Raw genomic sequence first — 24,817 nt, 5'->3', positions numbered from 1 at the left:
TTTCTCCAGGGATCTTCTTACTCTGACTGAGGAGTTTTGATTTGGAAAATGGAATTCTTTTCTTCTTGTTTTCAGGGATCCTGATTCCATTCTCCTGTAGTCTCTTGGGTCCTCTTCCTAGGGAGGGTAAAAATCTCACAAGGCAGATCTTATAGACTCTAATGAGAGGCCTTATAGTGTCCACAGAAAGCTAGACTTGAAAGTATGAATTTAAAGTCCCAGGGCCAGGTGCGGTGGCTCACACCTGTAATCCCAGCACTTTGGGAGGTCAAGGCAGGCAAATTACCTGAGGTCAGGAGTTCGAGCCCAGCCTGGCCAACATGGCAAAACCCTATCTCTACTAAAAATACAAAAATTAGCTGGGCGTGGTGGTGCACGTCTGTAATCCTAGCTGCTCAGGAGGCTGACGCAGAAGAATCACTTAAACCTGGGAGGCAGAGGTTGCACTGAGCCAAGATCATGCCACTGCACTCCAACCTGGGTGACAGAGTGAGACTCCATCTCCAAATAAATATATTAATTAATTTACAGTCCCAGGTATAGCTCACACAATGCTATTAGATCATGGGGAAGGTATACTGCCTCAGTTTCCCTCAATAGGGGATGGAGGTGGGGAATGAGGTTACCCCAATACAATGTTGAACAAATGCCAGGAGCATGTTGCTGACTGATCCAAGGGCAAGCCTTGGAGGAGGCAATTAAGATGCAGCCCAGTGGATAAGAGACCAAAGTAGATGCTCCATTCTTGCTACGAGACACTCTGAATAACTTAAAGCTTATATGTATGAGTTGATATAAAATTTTACATTGAAATATACTAGTCTGGAAGTGCTCGGTAGCAACTTTCTTGTCTATAAGACTTAATATGTTGCTTCGGTTAAAGTAAAAAATAATTAAAAATACAATTTAGACCTCTGTTTAGTAAGAGTAATCTGATGATGATGATTCAACTTACCTCCTCTTACAAATCCATTAGTTGCTATTGCTGAAGTAGACAATCCTGTGATAGTTGTCACAACAGTGGCCATCATTATTACAAGGACTGATAGACCTTTACGAAGAAAGAAGAGATAGTGAGAATACTTACACTCTTGTTTAAGCCTGTCGTTATCTAAAACTGGTTGGTCTAAGAATACTGAATCTACATTTTAAATTATAAATTACCTAATTTTGATCTCATTTTATAAAAACCAAATCAGAATTATGAAAAAAGGAACATCAAGATAACAATCTGATATAAAGGAAAACGTAGTTAAAAATGACCAATTTCTTGAGTTTTATGAGGTTAAGAGCTCAGACACAGTTATTTTTCTTATTCTCAAATCAAGCAGGATGTAACTTCACTTACCTATTCCAGCTTGACCCACAATCCATGACAATCTAATGAAGAGCATCACACCCCAAATGTTTAACATACAACGTACCTAAGAGGGAAAAAGAAGCCAAGACACAGAGGAAGAAGAATAATCAAACATTATATAGTAAGCATTAAACCAGCCAAAGTAGAACAACATGCATTTGAAACCACAGAAGATATGTAGTTTTAAATCTAACTCCTACCCCACCCTTTTTTTTAACAGTTTTTATAAAGAGCTCAAAAGAGCTTACTTTTGAGCTAATATAAACATAATGTAACATATAAAAGTGTGTATGAAAATAAATGCACTCATCACAACTGTGTGAAGCAGCAGAAGCAACAGAACAAGAAAGATACAAGAAATATTTTTAAAATTCAGCCCTTTAAAAAAGTAGTGCATATTCCCTTTTATCAATCCAAGTTTAACTTTTGTTTATTCTTTTATAACATCCTCATTTCATGATTTCTTCAGCAGATTTAAGTATTACATAATATTTGTCAATACAAAACGCCAATTGTTCACATTTTTAAAAATTCAAATTAGCTGTAAAAGTTTCCCCTATTTATTTTCAGTTTTATTTGCTATGTTCATACATAGAACATAATCTTCTAAAACACTAAAATCTAAGGCAAACAATACTACCTGAAGCTTCACATTCACCTTATGGATTAGGCAATAAAGTTACTACTAGAACTGTGATTTTTTCCCTCTATTTCTCCCTGAAATTCCAATACAACCCCTATTAAGTGCTTCCAAAGTCCCAATGAGAAGGCAATCTAGCCTATTTTAGTCAGATCCTTAGTGCTTATTCAAACACAGAAAAACAGAAGTAAATCTGAACCTTAACCACCTAAACCTATGCAGCAAAGTGAACTCAACATTTAAGTATTTCTCCTGTATTCCTTGCTTGTTAACTTCCATATGCTTCTCTTCAAAATATAATGGGGGTAGTGTGAAAGGAAGCAGGCATATTTCAGCTCTATTCCCTGCTCAGCCTTCTTGATTCTGATGCTCCCAATTTGATAGTCTTCATATTTAATTTCTGAAAAGTGACAGTGCATGAGATTCACAAGAGGCAATGAAATATAATTTAATACCATCAGTAACACATTACATATAATATAATCAAGAATAATTTGGCAAACTAAATGGCATATCTCCTTTGCTGAAGTTAATATCCAAAAGCAAAGGAGGTACAAGCTATTAATTTGGTTTTCCACAGCACTCAGATAAGACAGTTAACATAGAGAAAAAAGAGTTCTCTTGAGAACTGATGAGAACATTAGGAAGATTTTATAACCAACAGATATGCTGTAACTATAAAATTAAGTCTATATATACATACTAATACACCCTTGATCCAGCCAAACTTCACGACTCCTTTACTTTCCGCAGTATATGTGACCACAGCATCTCTGGTTGGAGTACTTTCTTCCCCATTTGCAAAGCCATCCTCAAAAGGTTCCTGGTTATAAAAAGAAATATGAATTATGCTTAACATTTAAAATTTAAAATCACTTGATAAAAACAAACATAACTAAATACATCTAACCATATTTAAGAGGGCATAGTACAGATTTCCAAGAATCAAGGGTTTCCAAATATTTTACCCCAGGAAAGGACAAAACAATAAACTAGAAGAAAACCTTAATTACTGAAATTTCTTAAAATTTAAGTCTCACCATGACAGTAAATCCATTTTAATAATTCCAAATTCTAGCTACACTTTTGGTAGTGTCTGGAGGAAACAATGACTCCTGTTTGCTAATTACAGGGTAGCTAAGTCGATCAATTCAGACCTCATCTCTCAAGCCACAAATTTACGTCACCTAGTTGCCACCAGTCCTACATCTGAAATTTCAACATTAACAATTTAAAACTCCTCTTCATCACCAACGAATATGGTTTTTTATAGTCCATGACAGCAAGAATCCCATGGATCCCAAGATTCCTTCATAGCTCCTCTCTTTACTCATTCCTTGTCTGCAGTGACTCAGTGCTTTTCATTGCTTTCCTTTGTAGTTTTTCTCAGACTCAGACATGTACTGGTTGACATAATGAATTTGACAACTAGTGTTTCCTTTTTAGGTTTTTAGGTTTCATAGCTGATTCCATAATTCTTTGTTCTCTAACTTCTTTCTCTTTCAGTGCTTCTTGAGTTTTGTTCTATCCCAATATATGACACATTTCCAAAGCAGTAACCGAGCCTTAAAAAGGTCATGAAAGGAAAGGGGAGATGGTTTAGGAAATAGATGTTCTGGGTTTAGAATTATGTCTCTAACACCATCCTGTGGTTCTTCCTCTACTCACATCTAAACAGCAGAGAACATAATATGGCTATATTTCAGATGTTCTTTAAATGCAGAAGAACAAACCAAATTTTTAAAACATGTTTTCAGTACTTCACATCCTTTAGTGAATTCTCTCTCTCCATATATACATATATATACACACACACACACATATATATATATATACATACACATTTTTTTTTTTTTTTTGAGATGGAGTCTCGCTCTGTCGCCCAGGCTGGAGTGCAGTGGAGCGATCTCGGCTCACTGCAAGCTCTGCCTCCCGGGTTCATGCCATTCTCCTGCCTCAGCCTCCCGAGTAGCTGGGACTACAGGCACCCGCCACCAAGCCCGGCTAATTTTTTGTATTTTTAGTAGAGACGGGGTTTCACCGTGTTAGCCAGGATGGTCTCCATCTCCTGACCTCGTGATCTGCCCGCCTCGGCCTCCCAAAGTGCTAGGATTACAGATGTGAGCCACCGTGTACAGCCTATATATATATTTTTTAACAGAAATGAGATGCAGCAAGTTCTGTGCTACCACAGTGCAAAATCTACATGATAATCAAAATTCTCTTTTCCCTTAACCAATATCTGTCAGCCAAACAGACTCACTCAGTTCCATTTAATGCAATATTGCTATATGCTTTTTTAAAGTACTGTCAACCTAGATTAGCTCTTAGATTCCATATTTACATGTTAATTACTGTTAATTCTTTGATTTTTGAAGCAATAGAAGTATAAGCCAGATGCAATAATTGTGTGTATATATATTTTTTAATAAAGGTGGTTTTATTATAAAATTCTAAAAATGTAGAGTATAGTCATGAGAATACTGCATAAGTAGAAACGTTATCTTCATGCTGCAATCACACAGATTTTATATTGTCCATGGAATTAATACTTTAAAAAATTCTTTTTAGTTAAGAGTCTTCAGAGCACTATTATTTTAATAGAAGTTATTTTGCATATCAGAGTTCATCTTTGGTCTTTTTCCTATGGCAAGTGCAAGGGAAGAGGTCATTCTCAGTCTGTGGTTCTACCCTTTTCATGCCCTCTCAGATTTGGGGCCCACTCACTTGTAAATTGGCATATTCCTGGAAAAGTTTGAAATAATAACAGAATATGTCATCATCCATGAGATTATTTCTTGCAAATTCTTGTCCTGCTTTTGCTATCTTTTTGGCCTCTTCATTGTGATCTTTTGCCCATTTAAGTTTTTCTAGCAGATTGCTCAGGTTGCTCTTCACTGGAATGTAGTGTTTCCAGGGCTGCAGCTCATTGTAAAAATGTTCATAGTAGATGGAGTCTTGGCTTCAGCACAACACTGTCACTAACTAGTAAATATGGCAGGTGATAAGCTGCTAAGATGCCATCAATATTTATTTGATACTTATGCTTGAAGAAATCAAAAAATGAAATGTGTTTCGCAATGGGACCATACAGGTTTTCATCATGTTTAAAGAAGAAAAAGTTGGTGAAAGCAGCGTCTATGAGTTCAGGGTGTTTCTACTGAGTTTAACCAACTCAAGTCTCCTTTGCAGCTGTCTCGCCCTCTCCAGAGAGCTGTGGAGTTTTTGCTTTCCCAGGGAGGACCCGTGTTAGCTTGCACAGACATCATATCCAGACTTACCCGGCCCATGATTTCTAAAACAGAGTCAGTCAAGTAGTAGGTGGGCATCACGATATCCTTCGAATCTGTGGAGCCACACCAGGAAAAGGTCGGATGGATGTTTGAATTGGATTTCTTCTTTTCCAAAGAAAAGGCCAGTCTGCCAAATTAAAGAACTCTATATCTGGCATCTTCACCTTTCTAGTCAAAGGAAGTAGTACGGCATCCATGAAAATTCTAAAACCTACATGTTCACCGTGAGTCTTGATATAAACTTTGTTATCTTTTAAGGTGTAGTGACACAGGCTCTGCCTCTGTCCAAGTCTTTTTGGGATTCCTACTGCAATCTTTTCTGGATCCACAGTAGGGAAATGTGCCGGATCTCTCTGAATCTGAGCAATGGTTTCCAGGTGGGCAGTTCATCCCCCATAGCCAGGCTGCACTGTCTTGCAAAGGCCAGTCACAATTCTCATGGCAAACTGGCCCTTTCAAAATATATGGGGATTTGGCCACATCTTGACCTTGGAATTTAACTTCCACCTTCAGATTTTTGTAGCTTGCACACATTCTGTATCTTACTATGAAGGACCCATCCTTTTGGTCTAAAACCTGGACTCCAACTCTAGTGAATTGCTCCTCTGATGCTGAAACTTTCACCTGGAAGACTTTTTTGCTTGGAGAAGATGTAAAGTTATTCCCTGATGTATCCACCGTCTGAATATAGAAATAGCAGGTGGGAAGGACGACATCTGCTTTTAGCCCGGGTCCCCATATTTTGCTCTTCTCCGGACTCAGCTGCCTTTCTCCGCCCGGCAAGTGCTGGAACTGTCCCCAGAAAGAAGCAATAAAGCAGCAAAATGCTAAACATTTACAAGACGGACTCTCGAAATGATCCATGGATAAATGAAGAAATGTAAGAGGTGGACAGAAGCAGCCGAGGCTTCGGCAGGGGCACACTGGCCAATTGCAGCGACTCCAAAGGGTGCTGCCTGGCATGCAGGGCAGGCATGCAGGGCAGGCGTGCAGGGCAGGCGCGCGGATTTCCGCCGCCCCAGGGCAATCACAACCTGTGCCCTGGCATGCCTAGGTGAGGGTCGCCAGGCATTCTGCTGACCCGGCCAAGAACTGCGCTGCTCCTCTTTCTCAGGACAATGATGAACTTAATTAAGTATATTTTTTGAAAATTATTTTAACTAGGCTTTGTAATCGTGAGAAAAATAATTAAATTTTTAATTAATCCTCATGTTTTCATTAATAGACACAGCTATAACCTCAGCTATGTGAAATACATGGAAAATGAGTCATTTTAAGATAACCAGGAATTCAAATATGAGGTTTAATGTTAAACATTTAGGACAGTAGTTCATACATTTTTCAAAACAGATCCTAAAACACATTAAGTATTTTCCTTACAGCACAGTTTCATAACTATTATCAACCAATGATTATTTTACTGTACTATAAAAAGGACGCCCCCAGGCTTATGGAAAACAGAACTAACCAACCCCACAAAAATTTAAAATTACCCCAAATTTGCAATTGTTCTTAAACTTTATTAAGCTATATTGAGATATAACTCACAAATCACAAAATTCACTAGTTTAAAGTGTACAAGTTAATGATTTTTCGTATATCTACAAAGTTGTACTCTTATTCCCAGCATCACTACAATCAACTTTGGAATATTTTTATCGCCCCAAAAAGAAACACCTCAATTCCCCCTTCCTTCAGCCCCTGCCAACCACCAACCATTTTCTGTCTCTATGAATTTGCCTATTCTGACATTTCATATAAATGGACTCACACAAGATGTGGGCTTTATGTGTGGCTTCTTTCACTTAGCATGTTTTCAGGGTTCATTCATGTCATAACATGTATCAGTACTTCACTCCTTTTTATTGCCAGATAATATTCCATAGTATGGATATGCCACTTTTTTTTAATTCATCAGTTGGACATTTGGGCTGGTTCTACTTTTTGGCTATTATGAATAATACTGCCATGAACAGCTATCTGAAGTTTTTGGGTGAAAATATATTTTCATTTATCTTGAGCATACACCTATGAGTGGAATTGCTGGACCATAACATAATTCTTGAAGTGACTACTTCTGGTCATTTTTCTCATCTCTTCCTTTGTATGAAACTGCAAACTATCACTTCCCATTTCAGCAAATATGCCTGCCTATTGTTAGCCCTCTTCCTGCTTAAAATGAAGATGCCTATTCTTCTTCTTCTGCTTGCTGGTATGAACACAGAAACCACTAACGGTTAAACTTGTTAGAAGTATGCATAAACCAGCCAACAAACATATGAAAAAATGCTCATCATCACTGGTCATTAGAGAAATGCAAATCAAAACCACAATTAAGGTACCATCTCACGCCAGTTAGAATGGCGATCATTAAAAAGTCAGGAAACAACAGATGCTGGAGAGGATGCGGAGAAATTACATTGTTGGTGAAAGTGTAAATTAGTTCAACCATTGTGAAAGACAGTGTGGCAATTCCTCCAGGATCTAGAACGAGAAGGACCATTTGACCCAGCAATCCCATTACTGGGGATATACTCAAAGGATTATAAATCATTCTACTATAAAGACACATGCATACGTGTGTTTACTGCAGCAGTATTCACAATAGCAAAGTCTTGGATCCAACCCAAATTTCCATAATGATAGACTGAACAAAGAAAATGTGGCACATATACACATAGAATATTATGCAGCCATAAAAAAGGATGAGTTCATGTCCTTTGCAGGGACATGGATGAAGCTGGAAACCATCATTCTCAGCAAACAATCACAAGAACAGAAAACCAAACACTGCCATGTTCTCACTCAGAAGTGGGAGCTGAACAATGAGAACAACAATGAAAACAGTGAGGGGAACATCACACACTGGGGTCTGTTGGGGCGGAGAGGGGTAGGGGAGGGACAGCATTAGGAGAAATGCCTAATGTAGGTGACAGGTTGATGGGTGCAGCAAACCACCATGGTACGTGTATACCTATGTAACAAAACTGCAAGTTCTGCACATGTATCCTAGAATTTAAAGTATAATTCAAAAATAAGAAGTGTGCATAAACAGTAAAAGAAAAAAATATGACTAGGTGCCTGTGTAGCTCAATCACAATAACAACCCACTTTAGCTGTACTTACACCACTGTTTAATGTGTTTCAGACAGTAGCGTCATGGACAATCCCAAATAATAAGAAATGACTCTGAATAGGGATTGATGATTCAACTGTTCAATTATTCAAATAAAGCCAGAACAAGAAAATCTGCCAGTTAATTCAAAAAACTTTAAGGAGGAGTTCCTTAGCTTTCACCATAGAATACATAGTACTCTTCAGTTTTTTTAATGAAAGTAGACTTTAAAATATATAACCTCCAAGTATTATAAGAAAATATCATGTCTATAATACACACAAAAAGGCGTCTATCTTCCCATCTGTGTTAAAAGAAAACGAAAGATGTATGTACTTAGTGGGCTACTTTTTCCAAGGCTAAGATTTCATGTGGGTGTCTTTTTAACAATGCAAAAGTATGCAGGCATCCAAAAATTTTTGCTGTGGGTGTTTATCAGAATTCCACCTCAAAGTTGAAGAGCTAGCAATAATTTTGCAACTAGCTCTCCACCATACTACACACAACTATGTTATAAGAACAAAGTAAAATTTTCCAGTATTTTATTTTAAAATAAAGGTATGTCCACACAAAATAAAAAATGTATCTTCCCTATCATCTTCTGGCAGATCTATTTTTAAAACCGTTTTAGTTATCTCTACAATTCAAAAGTCAAAAGCAAATAACTGTTTTTATTTGTAGTTCAATTAGTAGACTTAAATATAATAAAATTGGGTTCATAATTATATTAATTTCCTGAAATACCAGGAAACCAAAGTGGAAGACACATCTTTTGTTTCTTTAAATTCGTTTCAGAGACATAAGAGAATTATCAAGTACGGTATTTGGTCCACACACAAAAAAAAAGTATAAAAACTGTATAATCAAGGAGGTTCAAGTGTGCAATTATGAACTATAAATTATGCTTATACAAAAGTACATAAATAAAAATCTTCACTCTACCTGCCATTTTCACAGAAGTGATAGATTTTTGATTTTTACTGTATATTCCACACTAATGAATAAAAAGTAGAAATTGGCAACATAAATATTTTATGGGTAATGTTTTATTAAATGAAGCTGACCAAATTTAGTATTATTTCAGAAAATAATCTTTCAAAAAGTAGCATTATGATTTGAAGTTTCCCAGCAGGGACTGGTAGGACAGAGAAAAAATGGGGGAAGAAAGGAAGAGATAAAGGAAAGAATGGAAGATCCAGATATTTAGGCCCTCAGTAATCAAAAAGGAAAAGATTCAGTTGAACATGTTGAATCTGAGGAGCTATGGGACAATTACAGTCCTATCCAGCAGTTAAAAAATGTGTGACTGGAACCTAGGAGAGGGGCCAGGGATAAAAAGCTAGTAGGTAAAGAAGCTATGCAAACAGATGAAAAGAAAAACAGAAAACATAGGGAGTGGAACACTTTTCTGAGCATGTAGAAAATACACAAAAAAGATGGAAACTCTGGTCTCCATGATCACTACTTCTTTGCAGGATGTAGAGAAAAGGATAATTTTTACACTATGGATGATCTCTTCTTTCCCTAGTATATTCAAATTTCCACCTCAACTTGATCATTCCCTCTCCTTTAACCAGAGTTAACTTCTTACTGCACTCTGACTTTAGCCAAAGTTTCTAATAGTGCAGCACATTCTTAAATGCAAGCCAACCTGGCTTCCCCTCACCACAACACCAAAATCATTTTATTAAGGCATCCAATGACTTCTCGGCTGCTAAATCTAATGTACATTTTTCAGTCCCTGTCTCACTGAACTCCTACAGTACCATCTGATACTGTCAGCCACTCCCTTTCTTGAAACAACACACTCTGCTACCCAGCAATTAAGTGGTAGGAGTTCCTTTAGCACGTGGTCCTATACCCCTCTCCCTTGCTCATCCCGTATTTTCTATGGTTATCGTACCAGACTCATAGCTCTAAACATCGTGTATATGTGTTAAGTAATAAGTGATGGCTTAGGTTCAGTCCTCTTTTGTGAGTTTCAGCCCTGGATATAAAATACTGATCTTACCACTTAGGATGTTTCATTACATTTACTGTTCTAATCCTCACCAAAAGATAAAAAGAACTTGTCAATATACTATAAACAGTGACTTCTGTCAAAACGGAGAGGGAAATTTTTCTTTTTGGATCTAGTTTTAAATTCCTGATGGTTTCAGTGAAAACACTTAAGCATTTTCCAAATGATAGAATTCCACATATTATAATGAGTCAAGGTAAATTATTTTAGATACCTATTTTTAGGTATCTATTTCTCTCATTCCTTTGTTCTCAAATCTACAGAAGCTAAGGGCTTCTAACATGGTCCTCATAAAAAGGACAGCAGAAGTTCTGCACTGTATAGCTCCAGAGGAGATTTTTAAAATTCTGTACTTTGTAGAAATACCTCCCAGGGTACACAGCATCTATGAAACTGCTATACAGGATTGTTACAAATAGCTGTACCAGACTACCTTTAAAGAAGAATTGCTATAGTGTCCAGAAAATCCATCTGAGAACGCATACCTATTTTTATATATATATATATATATATATATATAATTATTATTATTATTTTTTTTGAGATGGAGTCTTGCTCTGTCGCCCAGGCTAGAGTGCAATGGCACGATCTTGGCTCGCTGCAACCTCTGCCTCCCGGGTTCAAGTGATTCTCCTGCCTCAGCCTCCCAAGTAGCTGGGATTACAGGTGCCTGCCACCACATCCGGCTAATTTTGTATTTTTAGTACAGACAGGTTTCACCATGTTGGCCTGGCTAGTCTCTAACTTTCCTGACCTCAAGTGATCCGCCCACCTGGGCCTCCCAAAGTGCTGGGATTACAGGTATAAGCCACCGCACCTGGATTCAAATGTTTTAAGTATGAAATTGTGTACTAGATAGAGTTTTGTGTTATTTAACTTTGGAAGTTTATTTGGAAGCTATTCTGGTAGAGAGGGCTGGTAAAATAGGCCAATCATTCGGTTTCTACATTATCTAGGATTTTTTTCCAATTAAAAAATCCTCATTAGCTGCTCGAGATAGCATCTCCTTTTAATCAATGTTCCAGGTCAGACTAGGTCTTTCTTCCCTTAGATACTTTCCCACTGCAACCTCTGGACCCCTGGGTTTCCGTACATCCATGCCTTTTTCAGGAAGCCTTGAAAAATAATGTTATCCCAAGGAATTCTTTCGATCTGTCATAAATATGTTGTTACCACACATAGTACATTTTGACATGATTAAAGAAAAGGCAAATATTAGTCTGACTGTTATAGAAGTGATATTTCTATTTTTTCCATAAACCACTTTCCTATTTAATTTTCCTTGAATTTTATAATACCCCAAACTCTTATCCTTTAAGTTAGATAGTTGAGGGTTCTAACTAAAATGTTTAATTTGATATAATATTCTTTTGCTGAAATACTGGTTTTAAAGTATTTTCTCCTGAGGGACTTTTGGCTTGCCTTTCCCTCTGCCTGTTAAATGCACTTTGAAGATGGCTGGCTCTTTCTCATCCTTTAGGTCTTAGTTTAAATGCAGCCTTCTTCTTCCCAAAACACCTAACATATTGTTTCTTCTTAGTCCCGTTTATTTCTTTCATGACACATATCATACTCTGTAATTACCTTTTTTATTTACTTGGTGTTTTGTAATCTATGCATTCCCTCAGTAAGTATTAAAATGGAAGGTCCGCAACAGCACAGACCCTTCCTGTCATTTTTATCAAAGATATGGTAAATGAATATTGAGCTTTCATGAGGAATCTGTTTTCCAAATAATGTCCTGAAATAGTAGAGCAAAATGAGTGTCTGTTCTCAAGTCAGAGATAGGCTCAAATCCCAGCTCTGCTACTCACTAGTAATGTGTGCTTTTGCAAGTTATTTAATCCCTCTGGTCCTCAGTTCCAACATATGCGAAATGGGGATATTATCCACTCCATACTGTCTGAGAAGACGAAGTGAGAAAATACAATAATTGTATAGAACACAAAAACTCTCATATGATCCTGGTGAGAATATAAACTGTTAAAACAATTCTGAAAGAAAAGTTTGGGCATTATTTTCAAGTTGAAAAAATGCACATCTTTATCCCAGCAATTATACTCCTCAGCATATCCTTAGAGATATACTTCTATGAAGCAAGATACTTGTATAAAAACGTTCATATCAGCACTGTTTAAAATTGCCAAAAACTAGAAATATCACAAACATCCTAACTGCAGAATATAGAAACTGTAGTATATTCATACAATTGAAGAAAATAGCAATTGAAATGAATAAATGAAGGGGTGGGCACAGTGGCTCATGCCTGTAATCCCAGCACTTTGGGAGGCCAAGGCCAGTGGATCACTTGAGCTCAGGAGTTCAATACCAGCTTGGGCAACAAGGTGAAACCCCATTTCAATAAATAATACAAAAAAAAAAAGTTAGCCAGGCATGGCGGCACATGCCTGTAGTCCCAGCTACTTGGGAGGCTGAGGCCAGAGGATAATTTGAGCCCAGGAGGTTGAGGCTGCACTGAGCTGTGATCACACCACTGCACTCCAGCCTGGGCAACACAGTGAGACTATCTCAAAAAAAAGAGTGAATTACAGAAAGACAGAGTATAAATGAGTGTCACAAACTAAGAGTGAACAAAAGATGTCAGATTGAAAATATGCTATACGATTCCATTTACATACATTTTTAAAGCAGGAAAAACTAGACTAACAGTCTTCAGGAATACATAAAGGTGACAAAAATCATTATAAAAAATAACACCAATACCCAAAGAAGTGATCACCGTAAAGTCAGGGTAGTGGCTATTTTGTGGAGGAATTAGAAGGGGGTGCACAGAGAATTTCTAGGGTGCCAGCAACATTCTATTTCTTGATCTGGGTGGTGATTACACAGATGTTCACTTGATAACTTACGTTATACATTTGTATTTTATGTTCTTTTTAGATTCCACAATAAAAAATACTTTAAAAACATTAAATGAGAAAATGTGTTAAATGTTTAGTACACTGCCTGACATTAATAGAGTAAGAACTCAATAAATTTTAGCTGTTATTATAAACAAATAAGTGATCTACTATTGCAACTACCCATACTGTGAGCTGAAAACTGGATGTTGAAAAAAATACATAAAAATATTGTAAAACATTACTAATCTAGACTCTACTACATAGCTTCTTATAATTTGATATTGGCAGAGTTTAAGATTACCTCTAAAAGACTTTAAAAAAAGGACTTTTGCATACAAATATGAAATCACCATCCCACATGGTGGTGTTAAAGGATTTATCACCCACACCATCTGCCAAGCCAACACAGTGTAGCACAAAAATGTGGCTTTAATGACCAATGTTCACAGTACTAGAAATGTTTCACAACTTCTCTGACACTAAAAATTTAATAAATGATAAACTCTTTCCTATTTGCCTTAGTGACACTGATACACACTTTACAAAAGGAACGCCTAGGGTTAATATGAGATTGCCTAGTCTGAGAACAGAAACAAAACTTCTGGGCACAGCATTATTTCAGCAAATTAAATAATGGTTAACGACAGCCAGCAGAGTGGGGATCTTTATTTTAGGGCACTGTTAACATACAAAAATTTATTACTTTCTTGACAAGTAGCTTATTGTTGATTTAAATAAACCCAAAATTGTATTTCAAAAATGTTAAAGTCCACCTAAAAATGCTATTTATTTACACCCTACAAACTTCTGAATTAAAATGTTTTTTAAAGATACGTTAAAGATCAAAATTTCTTATATGGTTTAACAGCATCTGCTTAATACCAAGGTAAGTCAAAGTGTTAAATTACTATCATGAATCATAGGTGATTTAGCAACTAAAAATATGTGCACACATATGCAAATTTTGACCCCAAAGTGGCCGGTTTATTCTAACAATTGTTCTAACAATTTTTTTAATCAAGTACTGGCCAATTATATCATCCTAAAGCTACCAACATTTCCTATCCGTGCTGTCGGTGATTGGTGTATTCAGTGTAATGCTCCCCATACAGACTACTCTTTCAAAACAAAGTATTGTTTTACAGGAATCCAATCTGCTCTGGTTAACAATGCTCTATTAATATCCAGTGGTATTAATGCAAAGCTCAAAACTCAAGTGCCACAGATAAAAGTGGATGGTGTGACCATGTGACTTTACAATGAACCAAGTCAGAACTGCTGATTACAAAGAATTCAGTCCTCTACCTAGCCCATCATGTTCTTTACTAACCATTCAAGACTGAGTTACAACAGAATGCATTAGAAATAGCATTGCTTCAAATCCCACACAACTTGCTAATGTCAATAAACTAAAAGCTTGAAAACATTTTAATTCGACTACCAGAAAACTTACACCTTCCAGTATCAATTAGTAACTGTGCAATTTCTATTTCAAATTATTTTAAAGATGAACCAAAAGTTGGTAAGAAGATAGAGAAGTATATGTCTAGTAGCATCATAAATGGGTAAAACACTGGAAAAGCAGTATGTATCAAGAACCATGTAATTAAAAACTACATTTTAGTATACAGCTGGATACTTAAGATACACTTGATTTTTCATGTATTTGTCACAGGAATTTGATACTTCTCACTGTGAATACCGGTTAAGTATCCCTTGTCCAAAATGCATGGGACCAGAAGTGTTTCATATTTCAGATATTTTCAGATTTTGGAATACTTGCATTATACCTACTGGAGTTCAGCATCCCTAATCCAAAATGCTCCAATGTGCAGTTCCTTCGAGCACCATGTCAGCACTCAAAAAGTTTTAGATTTTGGAGCATTTCAGATTAGGGATACTCTAGCTCTATCACCTTTCCCATTTTTCATATAAGGAAACTGAGGGTCAGAGGTGAAGTCCTTTTCCTAGGTGTCCCACAAACTATTAAGTAGAAATGCCAAGAGTTAAATCCCTCGAGTGCTATATAATGATGTTTCTGTCAACGACTAACTGCATATACAATAGTCCCATAAGATTATAATGGAGCTAAAACATTCCTCTCCTACTGACGTGGTAGCCATTGTAAGAGCATAGTGCGATGCATTTCTCATGAGTTTGTGGTGATGCTGGAATAAACAAACCTACTAAGCTGACAGTAATATAAAAGTATAGTGGATATAATAATTCACAGTATATAACACTTGATAACAATAATAAATATGTTACCGGTTTATGTACTTACAATTTTTATTACTGTTTTACAGCTTACTTCTACTTACTTAAAAAAAATAATAACTGTAAAACAGCCTCAGGCAGATCCTTCAGAAGGTATTCCAGAAGAAGGAATATATACTGTTTTTATAGGAAAGGACAGCTCCATGTGTTATAGTCCTTGAAGACCTTCTAGTGGGACAAGGTGTGGGGGTGAAAGATAGTGATATGGATGATCTTGAACCTCTATAGGCTTAGGCTAATGTGTGTGCTTGTGTCTTCCTTTTTAACAAAAAAAAAGATGTTTAAAAGAAAAAAACCTAAATTTTTAAAAAATAGAAAAAGGTTTATAGAACAAGGATACAAAGAAAATACTCTTGTACACTTGTACAATATGTCTGTTTTAAGCCAAACGTTATTACAAAAGCATCAAAAAGTTTTAAACAATCTAAAAGTTTATAAAGTAAAAAGTTAAAACAAGCCGAGATTAATTATTGAAAAATATTTTTTAAATAAATTTAATGTAGCCTAAGTTTACAGTGTTTATAAGTCTATAATAGTGTACAGTAATGTGTTAGGCCTTCATATTCACTCAGCATTCACTCAGAGTAACTTCTAGTCCTGCAAGCTCCATTCAATAGTAAGTATCCCACACAGGTGTACCATTTTATCTTTTACATTGTATTTTTACTGTTTAGGTTTCTATGTGTGAATATGTAAATACTTACTATTATGTTCCAACCATGTACAGTAACATGCTGTACAGATTTGTAGCCTAGAAGCAACAGGCTATACCATATAGCCTAGGTGTGTAGTGGAATATGCTCTCTGGGTTTGTATCATTAAGCAAAATAACAAAATCACCTAATAATGTATTTCTCTAAAGTATCCCAGTTGTCAAGCAACATACGACTGCATGTGCATGGAAAAGAAACCAGAGTAAATGAAAAAGCAGCAAAGACAGGAAAGAAAATACTCATGATAGATGTAGCTGCACTTTTGTCAGATCCCTGACTTTGCTGCTTTTTAACTGAGAGCCTTTCTCAACTGTGGATAGCTTAAATGGCTGAGAGTAAAGCCCTACTAACTTGAAATATCAGGAAATAGAGCCCAAAGTCAACAGAGGAATTGGAAATTAAGTGAAAATCTTTAGAAAAAGTAGAATGATGGCAAGGGTAAGCCCCTGAATCTCTGCTGGCCACCAAATTACACAAATGTAGGGAAGACTCCCCAGGGGCCAACCTAAAAATAAGTAGCTGGAAACCGTAAAATACAGAACAGAGATATCAGCTATTGTATGGGGAGAGGAGTGGATGGGGGTGGAAAGTCTGCAGTTTGAGCCTAGATAAAAAGTGCCTTTTAGAACAACAACAACAAAAAACCCAACAACAATAATTTTCAGAAGAATATTTTTAAAAACCAATCCCAAAACCCGTAGTATCTGCATGGCCAGTTTCCATACAAAAAACTGCTAGACATCCAAATAAACAGGAAAATGTAACACACACTCAAGAAAAAAAAAAAAAAAAAAACAAGCAGTCATTAGAAATTACCTCCATGTGGCCCACATGTTAAATTCAGGAGACAAAGACTCCAAAAATAGCTGTAATAAATATGTTAAACAAAAGCAAAGGTAAATATATCAATGAGTAACAGAGATGGAATCTCATAAAGGAATGAAAACTATATTTTAAAAGTTAGAAATTCTAGACCTGGAATAAATTTTTAAAGAAATTCACGAAAAAAAATTTGAAATGGAAAATTTACTAGGCGGACTTAATAGCAGAATGGAAATGGCAGAACAAGGAAGAGTGAAAAACATCAACGTACAGATTCAAGAAACTTAACAAACTGACAAAGGGTACACAAATAGAGAAACTCTTGAAGCACAAACTGCTGAAAGCCAAAGGTAAAGAGAAAATCTGGAAAGCAATGAGAAAAATAACATCTTACACAGTTGGCTGACTTCTTACCAGAAACACCAAAGGCCACAAGACATTGAAATGGCATACTGAAAAGGCTGAAAGAAGAAAGCTGTCAACTAAGAATTCTATATCCAGCAAAACTATCCTTCAAAACTCCAGTAAAATAAAGACATGTTTAGATAAAAAAAAACTAAGAGAACTTGCTGCCAACTGACCTCCATTACAAGAAGTGCCCAAGGAAGGGCAGCAGTCTGATAAATAAAAAAGAATGAATATAAATGAAAATATTTAAAAACCATACATATTTTTCTTTTCTCTGTTTTTTAAAGCCATGTAACTGTTGAAAACAACAAGTACAACATGTTTATCATCTAGATGACAAGAGCACTAAGGAAAGAGAAAGTACTGTGTTTTAAAATTCCTATATTTCAGCTGAAGAAATTCAATATTCAAAGTAACCACTAAAAAATAATGCAAAGATATATAACTAGAAATTCAATAGAAGAATTAAATGAAATGCTAAAAAATCTTAGCAGAAAAAATGGCAGGAAAGAAGAATTCGAGAAACAAAAAACAGGTAATGGAAAACAACACGATGTCAGGCCTAATTACAACCAAATCACAATAAATGTAAATGGACTAAAAAGTATACAAAGAGCATGAAATGGCAAGTTATAGTACATATACTTTAAAGTATTATAACTATATGAATATTCTATAGGTGGCATAGGAAACTGATTATTTACTAATGTTACTTAATGCTAGATAGAGAAAGTAGGACATAAAATTTTAGTTTAAAAATGCACACAAATGCAAAAAGGTTAAGGGTTTGAGATATTTAAGTTACCTTCCCTATTTCTCAAACTTTCTATATTACTTTCTCTTCCTCATGAAACAATAAACATTTGAAATAAGCAAAGTACAAGGAAACTCTGAATAAAATTTTAAAGTGTTGGTTTTGAAAAAGGTTAATCCTCAGACTCTTAAAATCTAATATTCTAGGAAGGCTTGAGACTGAAATTTTCCAAAATTGTATAGTTCACTGACTCTTTTTTTGTACTGAGATTTAAAACATTGTTAATTTCCTTAGCATTATGCTAGACGAAGATGTTGTAATGATCGAAATTCAGGTCCTGTCCTTATAACTACTCTAAAGGGTTATTACAGACTGCTATTTTCTGAGAACTTTGTTTCTGCTTTTCATGATTTTCTTATCTTCTGTTTCTGCAAGATATCACAAAGCCGTTTATTATGAATGCCTATTTGTTGTTATTGCTGTTATTTTGCTTAATTACCTTTCTTAAATTTGTTTCTGATCAGCAAATCTGCCTGATAATTGGGATTGATACAGGAGAGGCAGTATAATATTTTCTCTAAATCCAATCTTAGGCAAATCTCTAGAAATTTATAGGTAAGTTAGTACTGAGGCTATGTCCTGACTAGCTTTGCCAGAAACCATTTCTCTTTTAAAATACTTATTTGCAAATGCTCTGAGTACACAATTCTCATGACGGTTTTATTTTAAACTAAAATAATGAGATTCAAATTGGTGATTAAATAAACAAAAAGCAAATTCACATTTTAATTTTCAAAGAAAAAAATCTTCCTATAGAATCAAGTTATTTGCCATAACATTAGTTTCTAAAATATCAAGTCTGATAAGTTATGCCCGAAACCATTAGGTTTTATAAAAAAGAGGTTAATATCTAGACCCAACTATTCTGCAATAACTCATCAGGATTCAAACTTATCACTTAGTACTTGTATGTCTGATATACCTACAGCATTTGAATAGGACTCTTAATAGCAAAATACCATGTTTTGTTCATACTTAATGAGTAAAAACATAGATGTTTTTCCTAATACCTCATCTTTCCTAATATCCAGTGTCTGCTACTAAATAATTAGGTATTAATACCCATTACCTTTCCTAATATTCAGTGTTTACCACTTACAAGTTGATACTAGCTTCTGAGTCTGTCCATCTGTCAACTACCTAGCTTGCAAGGTTGTTGTGCCCAGGCTACAGAAAACTCCTGAAATATATCAGATGTTTAATAATTGACAACTTAATTTAATTCAGTATACAGTTATCTAACAGTTAAAGCCAGAACTTTGATAGATAGTACTTGTCAATATCAGGGTACTTCAAAATTGAGAATCAGCACATCAATGAAAACAAATGACTGTACTCTCAACATGGTAATCAAAGACTCAACATGGTCTAGGTCACCAATTCTCAAACCAGGCTCTCTAAGAATTACCAGGAAAACTCTAAAAACCACAAATACTCTAAGACAGGAGTATCCAATCTTTTGACTTCCCTTGGCCATACTGGAAGAATTGTCTTAGACCACACATAAAATACACTAACATTAATAATAGCTCATGAGTATTTTTTTTAATTGCAAAAAAAATTTCATAATGTTTTAAGAAAGTTTACAAATGTGTGTTGGGTCACATTCAAAGCTGTCCTGGGCCACATGTGGCCCCCGCAGGCTGTAAGCTGGTCAAACTTGCTCTAAGAGGTTGAATAAAACATACTTTGCCTGTTTATAAAAACAAAACACTGTACATATTCTTTGGGAAAGGGGAAACAGCCATTTTCTCCAGGTGGTTCTTTTAGAAATTTTGGAATCACTGGTCCAAAAGAAAAAAATAGGGATACCGAGACCTGGTTTCAGAAAGATTCTGCCCTACCAGGTATTATCTTGAAGACAAACCACAGCCTTGCAAAATGAGACTGTTACTCCAGGACCTTCTAAAAAACCCACCTACTCCTACGACTGAAGACCAAATGCAGATATGTAACTTAAGAATGCTTTGGAAACTAACATTTCTAACAATACAATATTTAATTATTCACAGGCCTTTAAAGACCCAAATCTCCACTCAAAAAGAAAACAGATTCCATTGATTGAAACACTTCATTGAGAACCTAATGTTCCAGACACCTTTATTTAAGGAAGGATCCTATGCAAAATTAGAAGAACATTAGACTCTCTAATGACTTTAAACTAGTAGTGACTAATGTGGAAGAAAAGGAATTAAGAAAAGAAAGAATGAAGGAAGGAAAAGAGTTATTTTAGATATCACCTCCCTTGACAGCACTATCTAATATATCTTTCTGTGATAATGGAAATCTTTGGTATCTCAATTGTCCAATGATAACAACTAGCCAAATGTGGTTATTAAGTACTTAAAATGTGACTCAAGTAACTGAAGAACAGAATTTTTAACACAATGTTAATTTAAAGTTAAATTTACCAGCCACGAGTTACTAGTTACTGGGAAGTACAACCCATATTACATTTAAAAACTTATATCATACTTTTGGAAGATATGGACAGGGGATGGCAGAGGAAATACAAAAAACTAAGATTCTATGTATAAGAAACTTTCTTATTCTTAATTTTTTGAACATTTTTCTACTAGGAAGAGATACATCCATACACTAGAACTCTGGAGCCTAAATCTTTTCTATTTTATATTCAATGGATATAAAAACATTTGTCATGAGTATTTAAAAAAGAAAAAAAAAGTCACCAAAATAACAAGAGCTTATGCAGTATCAAACTGTAGGATATTGAAATGAATGCCAACTGAGACTCAGTAATGCCTGCCCCAATTTCCAATGCTAGCTCTGCATGTCTATGATTTTGGACAGGTCATTTAGTTCTTTTGGGTCTTAAACGCCACATATGCAAAACAGGGCAATTTCTCTGCCAAACATTCTTTAGAGAATCTAGACAACAAATATAAGGTAGGTAAGATTCTTTTGTACCACATTAATATGTAAAGAATTAGGCCTATTATTCAACATGCATCGATTGAGGGTCTACTGCGTCAGGCCTATACTAGATACCAAAGGACATAATGGTGATCAATCACAAAGTTAGCTTCTCATGGAGCTTGAAGTTATCTTAAGTTGACTGAAGCAACCATGTTAACAGATATACTATCACTAACTAAAGCCATTAAGGGAAAATGAGTTTGTTCTAGACTGGAGGATGAAGGCCTCCTCTCAAAAGAAATAAGGACTGAAGTGAAATCTTAAACTGAAAGTTAACAGTGGGTGTATGGAATGGTGGAAGGGAGAGGAAGAGTCCATGGAGAGTACCATGTACAAAGGCCACATGACCAAAGAATTATTGTGCCACTGAGTAAGTGAAACACTGAAGAAGAGGCAAACCAGAGATAGACAATGCAGGGAGCATTGGGCAACAATGATCAGTTTTGTTTTGGGCACAATAGTGATGGGAAAGCACAGTGAATATGAGAAGCCCAGTTACAAGGCTATTGCTGCAGCTTTGTTGGTGCAAAAGTCATTGCGGTTTTTGGCATTACTTTCAATGTCAAAAAATGCAATTACTTTTACACCAACCTAATAGGATGGTAGCAGCTTTGATGAAAAGAATATTTAGAAATTCAAGTTGACAGAACTCAGTGATTGGATGGGGGAATGAGAGAAAAGTGTCAAGGATGACTCATAGGTTTCTCACTTTTGCAGTATGATGAATAGTGGTACCATTCCGAGAGATATAGCACACACTGGCAGAGGGCCTGGATTCTTTTGTTTCTGGAGGGAATGGAAGGAAATACTAAGTTTGTGAGCTTGAGTTATCTTTGAGACATAAAACAAAAATGTCAAGCAAGCATTGGATACCCAGAACTCAGAGGAGTGTGGGTAGAAGACGAAATTTCGGGAGTCATTGGACTACAGATGATGTAGCATAAGGAGAGAAAAAAGAAGAACAAGGAAGAAGAAAAGTCCAAATAAAGCCTTGAGGATGTTCAGGTTAGAGAAGGAGGCGACTGCAAAGGATGCAAGGCTGAAAGAGCCAGAAAGGCACAAGGAAAACTAAGAAGTCAAGGAAGTGACCAAAACACTTCAAAAGGACACCAAATGCTGCTTGAAAGCTGAACACTGCTAAAAAACAAAAACAAACAACAAAAAAAACTTCCTGAAATTTGTGATAAGAATGGAGATCACTTGTGACTTTAACAAGAACTATTTATGCAAAATAGAAGCCACACTACAGCAGTCTAGTAAAAGGTAAGGAAGGAAAGACAGCAATTATAAACAATACTCTCAACAAGTCTGGCTGAGGAAGGAAGGAAAGAGCTTGTACCTGGAAACGAATGAGAGTTAAATAAAATATTCTGCTTTTTCTGTCAGATAGAAGCTACTCAAATTTCTTTAAAGTAAGTAACTACTGACAGGAACAGTTAAATATCCAAGAAGAAAAATGAAAATCACAGGACCTCAGAACCAAACTGTAAAGTACTATTTACATCTACACTGTCCAATACAGTAACCAAAGGTCACAGGGAGCTACTACTTCAACACCATTGAAATGTCTGCCTGAATTGAGATGTGCTGTACTGTATGTGAAAAACACACGGGGTTTCAAACTTTGTACAAAAAAAAGAAATTGAGATATCTCATTATAAATGTTTTAATATTCATTATATCTGCAATGAATGTTTTAGACACAGTGTCAAATAAAATATGGTATATTATAAATTAATTTTGCCTGATTCTTTACTTTTTTAAACGACATATGTAGTTCACATTATATTTCTATCGGACAGCACTGATAAAGACCTTAAATGGTAAAAGGCCATAATCACAACAAGTGCTAGTCCAAACTTGGGACTGGGGTCCTCAGTCCAGTCATGCTCTGTGAAGTTTCCTACCTCTTTCCAAGACCGTCAGCCCTGTAGCCCAATTCTTGAATTGTAGCTAAATGTTTTAATCACCCCCCTTCCTCTCATCTTGGCTACTGCAATGGTTCCATTAAGATGATAACCGGCTTTTACCAAAGTGGTAGTGATTGATACAATGAGAGGTATTGAGATACTGGATGTGTTTCAAATGTATAATTGCTCTGATTTGCTGATAGTTTGGATGGGGATGTATGGAGAGAGTAATACCTATTTAGAATGGAGTTGATATTAATGGAGAAGTCTGTGGGAAGGGCAGGTCTCTAATGATTAGGATCCTCTAAGTCTTTCCCCACTGCAATACTCAAGCCTGCCCTGCCAAACCACCTACACTCCCTTGCAAAAGTCTCCAAAATGGCTAGCATACCATACCAAATTCTGTTTGAAACTAAACTGATGGAAGAACTAATTTACACTTACCCAACAAAGAACTATTCCACAGGTTTCCAGAATTCTGAACCTAGATAAATATCTAATTTGTGACTATTCAGAAAAAGCACAGAATTTTTTTAAAAAATTAAGGCAGAGAAATTTCTGAGTCCAATGATACTACGAGTGTACTAGCCATAATTAGCTTCTGCTGAGAGTCAGCATTCCACTAAGCTGTTTTTTCTTTTTGGCTTTCCCCCTTCTTCCAATTAGAAACCCCCAAGTTCTCTACAAGCTCCAAGTTTTTCACAATAGGTTTAAGCTAGTGTTGGTAGAGATCCTAGTGAAAATGGAAAAAGACAAAGGAGGGCCTCAGCTGATAGTAGCTTTCATGGTTTAAATGAGACACCACTCATGTTTTTAACTTCAGTATTTTAAGTAATTTTCCTTGTTGCTCACCCTCAGTGGGCTTTCACTTTGTGGAATCAACCCACTAGTTCCCTACCCCTTTGTACGGTATTTGAAAGACTACTAGTTTTCACGGTTTTTCCTGAAGAGCAAAAGCACATTTTTATGCTAAAAATGAAAAGCTGTTTTCTTAAGTTCTACTATCTAACAAACCAGTAGCTGCAATTTTACCTGTTTGCCTCATTGGAGAACTAATTTGTAGAATGAAACCCTATCTTGAGTCCATCTCCCAAACCTGCCCTTCCCACAGACTTCTCCATTAATATCAACTCCATTCTAAATAGGGGGAAAACCCTGGTATTACTCTGTCCATACATCCCCTCATCCAAACCATCAGCAAATCCCAACATTCTACCTCTGAAACACATCCAGCATCTGAATACCTCTCATTGTATCAATCACTACTACCTTAGTAAAAGTCATTATCATCTTAATGGAACCACTGCAGTAGGCTTCTAACTGGTTTCCTGCCTTCTACTCTTGACCCCTTACAGTATATTCTCTACACAACAATCAGAGTGGTATTTTGAAAACATAAGTCAGATCATGTCAAATCTGTGCTCAAAACCCTACAATGCCTTCCCCTAAATCACTCAGAGTAAAATCGTAAGTCTTTATCATGATCTGCAAGGTTCTATGCTATTTGGTCCTCACTACCCCGACTTTATCACACTGCCTCATCGATTCGGTCTTGCTGACCTCCCTGTCTCTCCATCACACCAAGCACACTCCCATCTCAGGGTCTTGGTATCTGTTGTTCCTCTGCCTAGAGTGTTCTTTCCC

The 24,817-nt window shown here is 36.1% G+C and overlaps 1 protein-coding gene and 1 pseudogene across 2 annotated transcripts in view; both read right to left on the bottom strand.

The window, feature by feature from the left end:
• Positions 1-24,817, bottom strand: part of SLC12A2 (solute carrier family 12 member 2) — a 104,249-nt gene that overhangs the window by 72,435 nt on the left and 6,997 nt on the right. For both annotated transcript variants that reach the window (XM_002815842.6, XM_002815841.5), the window contains exons 2-4: positions 2,704-2,823; positions 1,349-1,424; positions 956-1,051 (exon numbers count right to left, since the gene is read on the bottom strand). In XM_002815842.6, coding sequence (XP_002815888.3) covers positions 956-1,051; positions 1,349-1,424; positions 2,704-2,823 — 292 coding nt within the window. The remainder of the gene's footprint in view (positions 1-955; positions 1,052-1,348; positions 1,425-2,703; positions 2,824-24,817) is intronic.
• On the bottom strand, positions 2,830-10,901 carry LOC129059527 (protein O-glucosyltransferase 2-like; annotated as a pseudogene).

This window comes from Pongo abelii, chromosome 4, assembly GCF_028885655.2.
Source record: "Pongo abelii isolate AG06213 chromosome 4, NHGRI_mPonAbe1-v2.0_pri, whole genome shotgun sequence".
Classification (NCBI taxonomy): Eukaryota; Metazoa; Chordata; class Mammalia; order Primates; family Hominidae; genus Pongo; species Pongo abelii.
The sequence above is the reverse complement of the archived record's forward strand: the minus strand, read 5'-3'. Positions and strand labels throughout refer to the sequence as shown.